This window comes from Sinocyclocheilus rhinocerous, unplaced genomic scaffold, assembly GCF_001515625.1.
Source record: "Sinocyclocheilus rhinocerous isolate Xijiao unplaced genomic scaffold, SAMN03320098_v1.1 scaffold1234, whole genome shotgun sequence".
NCBI classification, from domain to species: Eukaryota; Metazoa; Chordata; class Actinopteri; order Cypriniformes; family Cyprinidae; genus Sinocyclocheilus; species Sinocyclocheilus rhinocerous.
The window spans coordinates 489,124-501,297 of record NW_015656153.1 but is presented as its reverse complement, the minus strand read 5'-3'; the positions used below and the strand labels follow the sequence as shown (position 1 = coordinate 501,297).

General features: G+C 36.6%; 1 protein-coding gene across 1 annotated transcript; it reads right to left on the bottom strand.

Moving 5' to 3' along the window:
• Positions 1–3,841: 3,841 nt before the first annotated feature.
• pkdccb (protein kinase domain containing, cytoplasmic b) lies at positions 3,842–9,904 on the bottom strand. The gene is made up of 7 exons (XM_016526872.1): positions 9,210–9,904; positions 8,950–9,066; positions 7,544–7,815; positions 7,200–7,279; positions 7,003–7,110; positions 6,232–6,408; positions 3,842–4,522 (listed from the first exon to the last, which is right to left on the bottom strand). The coding sequence occupies exons 1-7, from the start codon at positions 9,777–9,779 to the stop codon at positions 4,419–4,421; spliced, it is 1,428 nt and encodes a 475-aa protein (XP_016382358.1). The 5' UTR covers positions 9,780–9,904; the 3' UTR covers positions 3,842–4,418.
• Between the last annotated feature and the right edge of the window lie 2,270 nt (positions 9,905–12,174).

Sequence of the window (12,174 nt, the reverse complement as noted above, 5' to 3'; positions counted from 1 at the left end):
GAAAACAACGGCGATCCGACGAGTTTGAAAATCATGCAGTGTGAACTCGGCATAAGAGAGCATATGTTTCAGCTGGACCACAGGGAACCAGCGCAGCCTCCTACATTGTTGTTTGGGATAACGTCAGCTTCCATCGCGCTGCTCTCGTTGAGGGGGAGAACCACAAGCAACATAACTTACCAGTTTTGGATATATTGTTTTGAATTTATTGCACCAGTGTGTGTAATACTATGTTGTAGTGTGTGTGATGTCTGAGGGAAAAGTTTTTTCAGCAAGAGTGAATGGTTTTGAGTGTAGAGCTTCATTTTGACCTGAAAATAGGATGTTTGGGGAATTGGGTGAGACGTTATGGATTTGTGTTTACTGTTTTGAGAATACGAGGCATAGTTTCAATAAATGTGTTTAAGCAATCGAGAAAAACTGTAATGACTATCATAGCTAACAAAAATATGTTCTGATAATGGTTTGCTAATGTTCCAATTAAGTAATAAAAAGTATTATTTTATTTTTAAATGCTCTCTTTTTTTATATTTAAACCCTTTTTTAGGTTATGCAAACATTAAGGGAACATTCCATTTAGTCACTTTGCAAACATTATGGGAAGGCTAATTTTAAACATTCTCTTAACTTTCTGAAACAAGTAGTGAGATTTTTTTTTTAAATGTTAGATGAACATTCAGTTAAACGTTCCATGAACAATGTTCAGTATTTGTACTTATTTAAAGAACAAAAAATATTTATTTTATTAGTATCTACAAGTTTTAAGAAACAGTCATGAGAATCTAACCCTTTAAGTGGCCTTTTATTTAATTAATATTCCATTATCTGCAAGTACAGTTTTAAAAATATACTTTTAAGATTTGAAGTTACATGAAAAGAGCACCTTCAAGTGCGCTTCTTTTTCACACGTGTAAAGAAGCTAAATGATACCATTGATATCAGATTTTATTGCTTATTTCAGATTCAAATGTTATTAAAATGATCTTTAAATGCTCTCTTTTTTTATATTTAAACCCTTTTTTAGGTTATGCAAACATTAAGGGAACATTCCATTTAGTCACTTTGCAAACATTATGGGAAGGCTAATTTTAAACATTCTCTTAACTTTCTGAAACAAGTAGTGAGATTTTTTTTTTAAATGTTAGATGAACATTCAGTTAAACGTTCCATGAACAATGTTCAGTATTTGTACTTATTTAAAGAACAAAAAATATTTATTTTATTAGTATCTACAAGTTTTAAGAAACAGTCATGAGAATCTAACCCTTTAAGTGGCCTTTTATTTAATTAATATTCCATTATCTGCAAGTACAGTTTTAAAAATATACTTTTAAGATTTGAAGTTACATGAAAAGAGCACCTTCAAGTGCGCTTCTTTTTCACAAGTGTAAAGAAGCTAAATGATACCATTGATATCAGATTTTATTGCTTATTTCAGATTCAAATGTTATTAAAATGGTCTTGACCAATCAGACTTTCCTCACTGAAGTAGACAGGAGCTGTACTTGTATACCTATTACCTAGAAAATAGCTGCCCAGAGGCAGAACCAAAATGGTTGAGTGAACTGCTTTAAAAGGACTTTGATTATGCTCTCAAAACTGGTACTGCTGAAGCTTATCCTGTATTAGCAGAGTCAATCTACACAAAAGTCAGAGAACTGAATCCTCCACAGAAATCTCTTGAAGTTCCTCACAGCTTTACGTACACAAATGCAACATATTTTTAAACCACAAGCTCTGACTTGCTTTTGGGCTACATATAATTTTCAGATGGAGGTCATGAATAAGAGTGATAGAAATAAGTTGAGGGAAACAGGAAACAAAAGAAACAAAATGGCAGGGAAAGAGCATGGTGCAATAACAATTCCACTTCAACGCCACACAACTGCCCGGCTGTTAAGACCACAGAAGCACAGAGCCCCACTATGAGACACTGGGAGGTAAGGACGACAGGAATCTCTATGTATCCTTACCCAAAAAACAAACAGCAGAAATGTACTTTAAGTTTTGTAACTAATGCTGGGGTGTGGGCGATGCAACTGTGATTCAGACTGCGATTCAAGAGCCAACACAAATAGAGAGAGAGAAAAGAGAAAACAGCCACAAGTTGCCAACATGTTCTTTCATTCTTGACATTGTAAAACATACGTAGCGCTTTTCAAAAAGCCTAGAGTGTGTTTTAAACACTGTAGTGTTTCCATCTGTGTGCTGTGATGCATGGATTTGTGAGATTGGCCAAAAACAGCTACAAGTCATGTCTGCCATTACTGTGTCAAAGTGCAAGCCAAGAAAAACACAGCAGAATCCAGAAATTTAATTGTGGGATGAAAGGTTGCAAACCTCATTTGATGACCGTTATATTTTTTCGACTTTAAAAGCACACTGGAAGCCACAAAATAAGTGTAGTGGCATCACTGTAAGAGTCAATGACAAATAAGTGTTTCCACGATAAATTAAAGGAAAAAATCTTTTAAAAAATCGAGTTTAAAACACGTGCCAAGTTTTTAAAAATGTATTCTTTGTATTTGTGTTGATTTCATATTGCATTGAAAAACATTTACAAAAAGGTTTACATTTCATGGCTCTAAAAATACATTTTTATCTTAATGTGAGTGGGTATATATAATTTACTTAATCAATATTATAAATTTTTTGCAGAGTGACATCATACAACGCAAACTAACCATCTGTTGTCATTAAAGTCAAAAGGTAAAATTATATCCAAGATTTATTAACCTTGACACATAGTCATGAGGGTCTGCAGGGTCCTATGATATAATTTCCTGTTTTTTTATGTTTTTTTTCCTACACATTAGTCACACCACATGACTTTGACTTAACAAAAGTTTCAAATATTACAGTAATAAGCAATAAAGAAGTTTTGTTAAATATATATACATATTTTCTAATTAATTTTACTAAAAGATTACATCAGACCACTTAATGAGGTTTTATTTTATTTTTTCTTCATGATATCAGGAAAGTTGTACCACCCTGACATTTTTTATGTCCCCTAAATAGTAAAAGAAGTGTGTTCTAATCATTTTGTGTCAATTATATTAAACCCAAACAAAACGTGACCATCATGTCACTGACCCGTAAATCACATCAACATAAACAGCTTGCGTGGTGAGTAAACTTCTGGATAATTCTGTCACTACTAATTTACTCTGCATTAAGTCATTCTCATGTCAAGTGTTTCAGATAATGTAAAATAATTGCATAAGATCTTATCAGTGGCCAAACCCCAGGAGCTCCAGGGCAATGCAAGAGGGACAATGGCTTCCACCTAAACATTCCCTGCCCCTGAAACCATAGCTGGGCTTATCTGTGCATATCTATGTAGTCATGAATGGAAACCCCTAACTAGGGCAGATGGCAGCCCCATTCGTGTGCTAACAGCAGATTTACTTTAATTGTTCTTAATGCTCCTTTGTTTTTGGGCTCCTCCATGAGAAAGGGGCCTCAAACAAGCTGCATTTACATGTAACAATTAAACTATAATGACCCTGCAAGTGATTTATTGGTATGCGGTGGAAAGGTTTTGTGTAAACTTTGTGCTTGGAGGTCTCATCAGAAATAGCTGGTGAAATGCAAGCAGAGGAGAATGGAAAGACCGACAGTTGATTTCACACCTGAAAACTAAGTGAATTAACAGAAAGCATTGATAACATTCAGATGGTAATGCGATGTAGTTAATGCAAATCTGAAAACACTGACTTTTCGCTTATGTGCTAAATAAACTGTGCTTAGTAATGAAACACAGAGACAAACTGTGAAAAAATGTATTTTATTACTTAGTTTGTATTTAAAAAAAAGGTATTAAAATAAAACACAGAACGTAGAACGAACATATCCACACAAATAACATTAAAATCTCTTTCTTTGAAAGAACAAGAAAACGGACACACCCATGGGATGAAGTCTGGCATTCTTCTGATATATCTAGCTTTCTATCAGTTAATGCAGAAAGGACAATGGCGCTCACCATACATTCTTGCGCTTTTGTGGTTTCAGCACTTTTCCGCCTATTGACACGATTCTCGGCACATACTGGCATCCAGCAAAACGCTGCAAACTTCTGGCCTCATTAACATCAAAGTAAATCTGTGAAAGAGCTTGTTTTCTTTTTTCCTCCTGCAGGCATCAGCCAGTGAAAAATAGGCTCAATGTCCTTGCAGTGGACCGTGCCATGTGAACGTAAGACAGGAGGAACAGTTAGAAAGCTGTATTTTTCTTGCTGCTTTTTTTCTTCAGGTTAATTATACCTGAAGGGAAATCCTTTTAACCGCTCCTTGGCAGCGTGTAGGATTGGCAGGAAGATCAAACAGCCACTGAGTAAGATGCCTATAAATATAACACATTCATTTGTCTCAAAATTTTCCCCTTGCCCCTCAGTTCCTCTGGCTTTCTCTTTCTCAAAGCACTGCTCCCGAGGCTTTGACCCTCCTCATGTACACTGCTGAGTTCACATCTGGAACCAGATGGCTGAAGCCACTTCTGAAAGAGGCAAGAAGTCGACCTGCAGACAAGTAAAGGCAAAGAGAGCCTTAGGTTAGACACAGCCTGTTCCAAACAGACACAACAGTCATGCGTTCAGATGATTTATAATGCTGAACAGAGGCAGTAGCCGCTTTATTGAAGGCCTGCTCATCAGACAGATATTTATTTGATGTTTCAGAGGTTTCTGTGCTGTGTTTTGACAAAGCGAGGCAGTTCTGAGGATTTATTGCTACCATTTTCCATATAAAACACATTCATTCTCAAATAGCACACCACGAAAATCATTACTTTAATCATTATTTTGGTTTACTTGAGAAGATTATTGAAAAGATATGAACTGCATTCAGAGTATATCTTTAAATGAATTTTTTCAGTTTTCTTATCTAGATTGTGTTGTTGTTTATGCATAAATGTAACAAAATTGGTAAGGATCATGCTTTAAAAAACAGTTTTTGGAATGTATAATTTTTCAAGGTACATTATCTGAAAGTCTTATTTATCTTTTTTTAATTAATTGTTTTTAAAAAATGAAACACATTGTTTAAATCAATACATCAATCTAACAAAACTGAATGAAGTTTATTCATAAAACAAAAGAATATTGGCAAAGGGCTATGTAAATATTATACACAATCTTTCAAAAATGTTTTACAAAATAGGTATCTTGTTTTAAAGGGGTCCTATTATGCTTTTTCAACTTTAGTTAGTCTGTAATGTTGCTGTTTGAGCATAAAAAAGATCTGCAAAGTTACAAAGCTCAAAGTTCAATTCAAAGGAGGTATTTTATTTATTATGCTTTTTCAACTTTAGTTAGTCTGTAATGTTGCTGTTTGAGCATAAAAAATATCTGCAAATTTACAAATTTCAAAGTCCACTTCAAAAGGAGATATTTTATTTAACAGAATCACTTTTCAAAAACTACAACGAACGACTCGTTTGGGCTACAACGCATATTTTCCGGGATTTGTGATATCACAAATATCGACGAATGGGATGAGACCTGGTTGAGCTGCACTAGAGAAGGCAACGAGTGTTATCATCACTATGTCGGAGACGTGCTAGCTTTCCCAAGGCAGACGAACTTAGAGTGGTTACATCATCCGGGTTTAAATCGCGCTCAAATTGATTTGATTTTGACGCAATATTTACACTGAAGCTCGCAGGCAGCCATGGTAAGGGGCATGACATTTCCAGACCAGGTGCCGAATGCTGCCAATCACAACACACACTGGCCCAGCTAACCAATCACAGCACATTTCGTATTTCAGAAGGCGGGCTTTCATTTGATACAGGAACTATTCGAGCCGTTCATGCCAGACTGAGGAGAGAGGTGTTGTAATAATGTAAAATATGTGAAAAATAATGTGTTTTTCGAACAACCTAGTATGAGAGTCTGTTCTAGTACACCCCCAAAACAAAATCAAGACTTTGTAAAAGAGCATAATAGGACCCCTTTAAGCATTTTTAGATATTTTACTGAAAGACATGATGAAAATACAGAAGTGATTACATTTTTTTTTCTGCTGTGATTTGGGATCTGTTTTGAATGAAATATGGCTTTATTTATCTATAAAATCATACAAATAAAAAATACTTGCTTTTGGTTTTATAAAATATATGTTAAGTTTTTTTTGTGTCACTTTTTTACGCCAAAGAACAAAACTTGATTATTCTGTAAAAGCTGCTAATGATGTAAGTGGAATCAAACAATCCAAAGCAAACACTGACCTGTCCATGTTTTTTCACTGCTGAGAGAGAAGCTTGTGCACTGTGGATGAGAATTGCAGATGAGCGCGGCCTCTCTGGCACTGTGCACAGACAGCACGCAGCCCTGCTTATTGTACGACGGCCAGCATCTGTACTCCATATTTGCAGCACTCCTCATTCCTTTCAGGACAGCATAATCTGCACAAAGAGGAAAAATGCATCAAAACTATTCCAGGATCCACTCAACACTGTTGCAACACCCATCTGTAAAATATTACCATGTTCAGAGACTCTAAGAGAAAAGAGTCCTCTCACAGTAGAGGTGGCAGAATCTCATGTTACTAAATGTGTGCGCGCACATGTGAGGACAACAAAAGGCAGCGGTGGCTCTGCCAAAATCTCAAAATAGAGGGGAATGTGTGGAAACTTTTTACGAGAGCTGTTGTGAACGCGTTTGGACATAAGATTTGAATATTCTTTGACAATGCTTGGCTGTTTTAATGCCTCTGTGCAGCTTTATTGTGGCAGTGTGATTGATTTATGGGTGTCAAAGCTCACAGGGAGGGAGTGAGAGAGTCTTACGGGCTACAAAACTTGCCCTTGAAGATGGATTGAGTTACACAGGTTTTATGACTGAAGTACATCTTCTTAAAGGTGCAGTCGGAGACACATCACGCTGAGAGCACTGCATATATCTGCAATGCTTTTCGCTGTAGTTATGATTGAATATGCATGTAATGGGAGTTGAAAACTGTTAAGAAGTATAATTCATCATTAAAATCAACGCATTACCTCTGGTTATTGATGGCGGCAAATTCTCCAGGTGCAGCCCAGATTTGTACATATGCAAAACCTCTTCGAAGGCGACCAGGGTTTCGTTAATGCTTTGCTTTAAATCTCCTGTGACAAGAACATAAATTAAGCTTCCATTATACAACCACTTCAAGAGTTACAGAGTTCATCGAGATGAATTTCGCAGTAAAACTCACCTGTGGAGTTCATTATTTGGTGAATAAGAGGTTTCAGCAGTGGGGGAGCTTGATGAGGCAGTAGGTAGGTGAAAAAATACCTGGGGAGGAAAAAGGAGGAAAAAACTAATTCATGTAATTAATCCGAAACTCGGCCAAGAATAGCAGGGAGGCGATTCACGCTGCGAGATCAATATGCTACAACTGATGCCCTGACACACAGCGGGGCGGATAATTAATCATAACCGGCACAGGAGGGGAGAAGCTGCCATGAAACTCCCCGCACTGACCATGCCAGACTCTTGTATGACAACTATTTTATTATCTGGCTCAGACAATAAAGGTGGAATGTGGGAAGTGCTCACCTGTAGGCATTGTAGAGGTTCCTCATCTCGTTCAAGCCTTCGCAGGTTCTAGAGAGGGAGCATCGGAAGGCGAAATTGCGGAGGGGAAACTGCAGCAGGCAGTCTGAGTCCTCTTGACAGGCCGGTTCTTGAATACTTGCATCATCCAAGTCCGTTAACTTGAGTTCTCCTGACACCATAACAAACTGTCGAGGCTGGAAATCCAGCAGGGCTACTGAACCCAGCGGTGAGTGAGACAGATATTGAAGAAGCTGCACCAAACCAAGACAGACCTGAGCACAAACACAATCAATAGTTACTGGTTTGCTTAGGTCTATTTTTATTACCACAAAAAATAACCGATTACTCAATTAATCGTTAGAATAATCGACCAATTACCAAAATAATCATTAGTGACAGCCTCTTATATATATATTTTTTTTTTTTCTCGATTATTCACTTTTGAATGTCGTGTACCAATGTTGTGTACCAACAAAACAAAACTATATATTCAGAACTATATATTGCATAATATTAATATATTATAGAGTATTTTATCCATTTTATACTAATACTACTAATTACTATACTACTAATTTTGCATTTAATGTTTTTCATTAAAAATATCTAAAATCTCTTAAAACAAGACACATTTACTTGAGAAACAACACAATATATAAAGCTTATTTTTATAGAATGTTTCTTAAATACAAGTGCATTTTTCTTACTGCACTGGCAGAATTTTTTTATACTCAAGAAGTGGATAATATTTTTGCGGTGTAAACAGTATTGACTTTGTACACCCATGGTTTATGCATTGTTTAACACCAAAATTTTCCCCTCAGGCATCAATAAATCCTTATATAATGTTTTAAAACTGGAGAGCACACAAAGGTATTAAGTCACCTCTGAATAAACGCTTGAAGACAGCGTAGCTACAGCTCTTCAAAACCAGAGGAGGATGAAACCAAACACCTTTTGAATAACTCTTGACCACGTGTTTTAGAGAAGGCAAGAATGTCAAAGAGACGAGTCACTCGATTACAGCCCTTTAGCTTAAACGCATTTGTCATCATCAGAGCCCATCAAAAATCAAAGGTGCTGAGTGTCAACACCTGTTTCTTGTATACCAAAGTGAACGTGAAAGAAAATACTCTCGCCTCGTGAAACTCGGTATCACCCGCTCCCTCAAACAGTGCCGAGAAATTATCAGGGTAAAGAAAAGTAAAAGGATGGACATCTGAGACAGACATCTGTCCTTCGGTACTATTTGATCAGGATCAGTTGGTATGGAGATGGGGCTCCAGTTAATCCACCCAAGCCAAAGAATTTCATCCACCCCCAACTCAGGTATGCCCTCTGGGGGGACTGTGGGTGGGGAATCTCTGATTAACACTCCACAGGAGGCCTGGGGGTGGTGCTCTTACCTGAAAGCGCTCTTCCCAGGGGCTCTGCAGGAGCTGTATCATTTGAAGTGGCATCCCCTGCTCCAGAACTGCTGTGATGCCACCAACCAGAGCGCTGTCCTGACATTGACCTTTCAGCTGGAATGAACACAACAAGTTTAGTGGATAAACTGGTGCAAATGCAACGTGTGGCATTAAGCTTTTGCATATCTAATTTATTAGATAACAACAGCACAACCTGGAGAGTGAGTCCAAGTTATTGCATAAGGGTATTTTCTTACCTCTACAATATTGGGGTGCTGCAGTCTCTGCAATAACACAATCTCCTTCCTCAGTTTGAAAGATACAAGCTCATTACAGCCTTGGGAATCTTGAAAATCTTCCATGCACAATCTCATGTCAGTACCTTGATGGTTTATGGATTTCAGTGCCACAAATAATCCTTGCGGCAATGCTGCTTTTAACACTGTTTTAGTGTAACCTGAACCGAGAAAGTCAACAGCTTTGATGCCACTAAGTTCTTCACAACCAATATCAGTTTTAGCAGTTACTGGGTTGTCCGAACTTAATTTCCCATTTATATAGATTGCACTGTCATTTGTGGAGAAACTTGGATCCAAGCCTTGTTTATTATCAAAAGTGATGTCCAAGAGCTCAAGTTCTTGTTGTCTTTCCTTAAGTTGTTGGAGCAATCTGTCCCGCGCTGGAGTTAGACCATCTGGGCGGGCAGCATCACCAAAAGGTTTGTTCTCCTGGAGACCAAAGTGCCATTTTTTCAGAATAACTGTTAAAGACAAAAACAACAAAGCAAGAAGTAAAAAAGCGCAAAAGGGAATCCTTGAGAAAGTCATGGTAAGTTCATGTAGGTCCCTTCTGAGTTTTTACTGTCAAACTCCGACACGTTCTCTTCGGTCACACTTCTTCTCTCTGACACGCACAGAACGTGCGCACTGTAATTTAGTGTAGCAACTGTGAGCTGTGGTAACGCCCCTTGGGCGTGTCTTACTGCTCATGGCCAAATAATCACCTCCCACACAATGCAACTTCGATTGACACACAAACAAAAGAGGCTATATGTGCTTTTACCATATCATTGACCTCTTGAAGAATGTATGTAAAGGATAACATACATTCAGGCGGTCATTATCGCAAAATAAACCCTGACAAGATGTTCAGGCCCACGCTTAAACGGCCTGACTGTATCTAGCTTAATAAATAAATAAAACACACTGAAATTATACATTGATTACTTGAGTTGAAATTACTTTATTATCCTAGATAATAACTTAACGCTTTCACAAAGAAAAATAGTCCATCTCAAAATAACGGCGCCAAAGAGTTATTTTGTTCTAACTTGCTAGAAGAAGTTCACACAGTAATTATTAAATAGCGCCGTGTAACCGTGAAGTAATTTTAGTGGAGTACTTTTTTTAAACAAAAAATATGTTGTTTGGAGGCAACATCGTAGGACAATATAAAGAAATGACATTTAAAAAAAATAGACATGAAACAAACGCTTGATAGCATGATGCAATATAATTTTCTGTCTAACTTTACTAAATGAAATTTAAATGTTAAGTAAGTAGGCCTACTAAAAATTATGTAAATGCTTTAATAATGGATAATGTAAAATTCTCATTATCTCAAACCTTAAAATATGTGAAAACTATATAAAATCATGTTTCAAGTTGATATATTTAAGCAATTCCTCGTAACATAAACATAATTTATTTGACTGTAAAGGTTTTAAAATGTTTTTATTCACTAACAAATTTGAATGTGCTTGCAAAGTGAATGAAAATGGTCTGTTACACAGAAATACAATGTTGCAATAGAGGGTTAATGTGTATTTAATAAAAACTGCAAGGCGAGCTTACCTCTTTATGTCAGTAGGTGGTAGCAAAGTATATGTAGGCCTACCATGTAAAAGTTCCTTTTTTATTTAATATAAATCCCAAATATTATTTTTTCAAGTTTTGTATATAGGAAGTTTGGTTATAAAGTACAATATTAGGATGCTGTTTGCTATTTTATTTATACCATAAATTGTGAAAATGCACTTCACATGAGTAAATATATCATTGTTGGTCTGTGTTACACCTGTAAGTTACCATAGGTGATCCTGCCAGAAGTGATCATTTGAAACACAGCTTACAATTGACATTAACATCCGTCTCCTGTGAGAATAGATTTCGTCACAAAGACTCTCATTCATTTCAAGGCGCAAGAGAAGGTGTAAATCCCAAAACATACTGATGTTTGTTAAAGTAGTTTTAAGACAGAGAGTGATTTCCTCCTCTCTACACCATCTGATGAAGTGTGAAATAATATTTGTGACCTATAGTTTCAGTATTATTGAAAGCATTTTTATAACTATAAAACCATTGTTGGAATAATGTGTGTAAACACACACAGTGACACTTACACCAATCATATCCTTCTGGTACACATTATTTTGAAACCAAACAGTTTAGAAACACAAAAAAAATAGAAATGTTTTCAGTACATTATTTCACACATACATCTCTTGCCACTGGGAGCATTTTCTCACTGCTATTTTATTAAGGAAATGTGTCTTTCTGTCTTGAAATACACTGAGGAAATAAAACAATGATGTAGCTCACACCAACACTCTCTGAGAGAAATGTGTCACTATAGATTACTCTAAGTGCCAATACAGAAACACCCATGATCTGAAGCAAACATGCTCGAATGGATTGCAGAGGCAACTGCACTGTAGGCTAACACATCATGTCAAAGCTCGCTGGGTTAAGGCACGTGAGAAAAAGTCTTTTTCTAGCACATTGTCTGTAGAGAATAGTGAGTTAGAATGATAAATAATAAATCAAGTCAGCACCATTTAAATTTATAATGACTTTCAGTATGTAGTCTTATCACAGCTCATTTGTATAAATGTGTATGATGTTTCTCTACTGCCCAACTAGTGTCAAACATAAAGCTCATAACAATGTAAAATAATGTTGTTTTTCTCAGTTGAATGACATGTCTATATCTGTTATGTTTATCAGGATCTCCTGGACCAATCACTCTTTGCAACCAAGATCATTTGTAGCTTTTTAAGTGTCAGAAACAACAGAAACTGTTCCACCTTTATTGGCCATGAAAAAGACATAGTTTACTGCTTTGCTCTTGTGTGACAATATGCCCTAATAGCCAGGTATGTTGTCACACTATATGGGAATGTCACATCAGAATGGGAATCAGCATTTTATAGGCTTTTCTTCA

What these genes read in the sequence shown, in the direction of transcription:
- pkdccb (XM_016526872.1), bottom strand. Translation starts at nt 9,779, where the DNA reads ATGACTTTCTCAAGGATTCCCTTTTGCGCTTTTTTACTTCTTGCTTTG. An exon ending in AACCTCTACAATGCCTACAG is followed by an intron (nt 7,280 to 7,543) that starts GTGAGCACTTCC and finishes TTTCCTCCCCAG; the next exon opens with GTATTTTTTCACCTACCTAC. An exon ending in CCAAATAATGAACTCCACAG is followed by an intron (nt 7,111 to 7,199) that starts GTGAGTTTTACT and finishes TTCTTGTCACAG; the next exon opens with GAGATTTAAAGCAAAGCATT.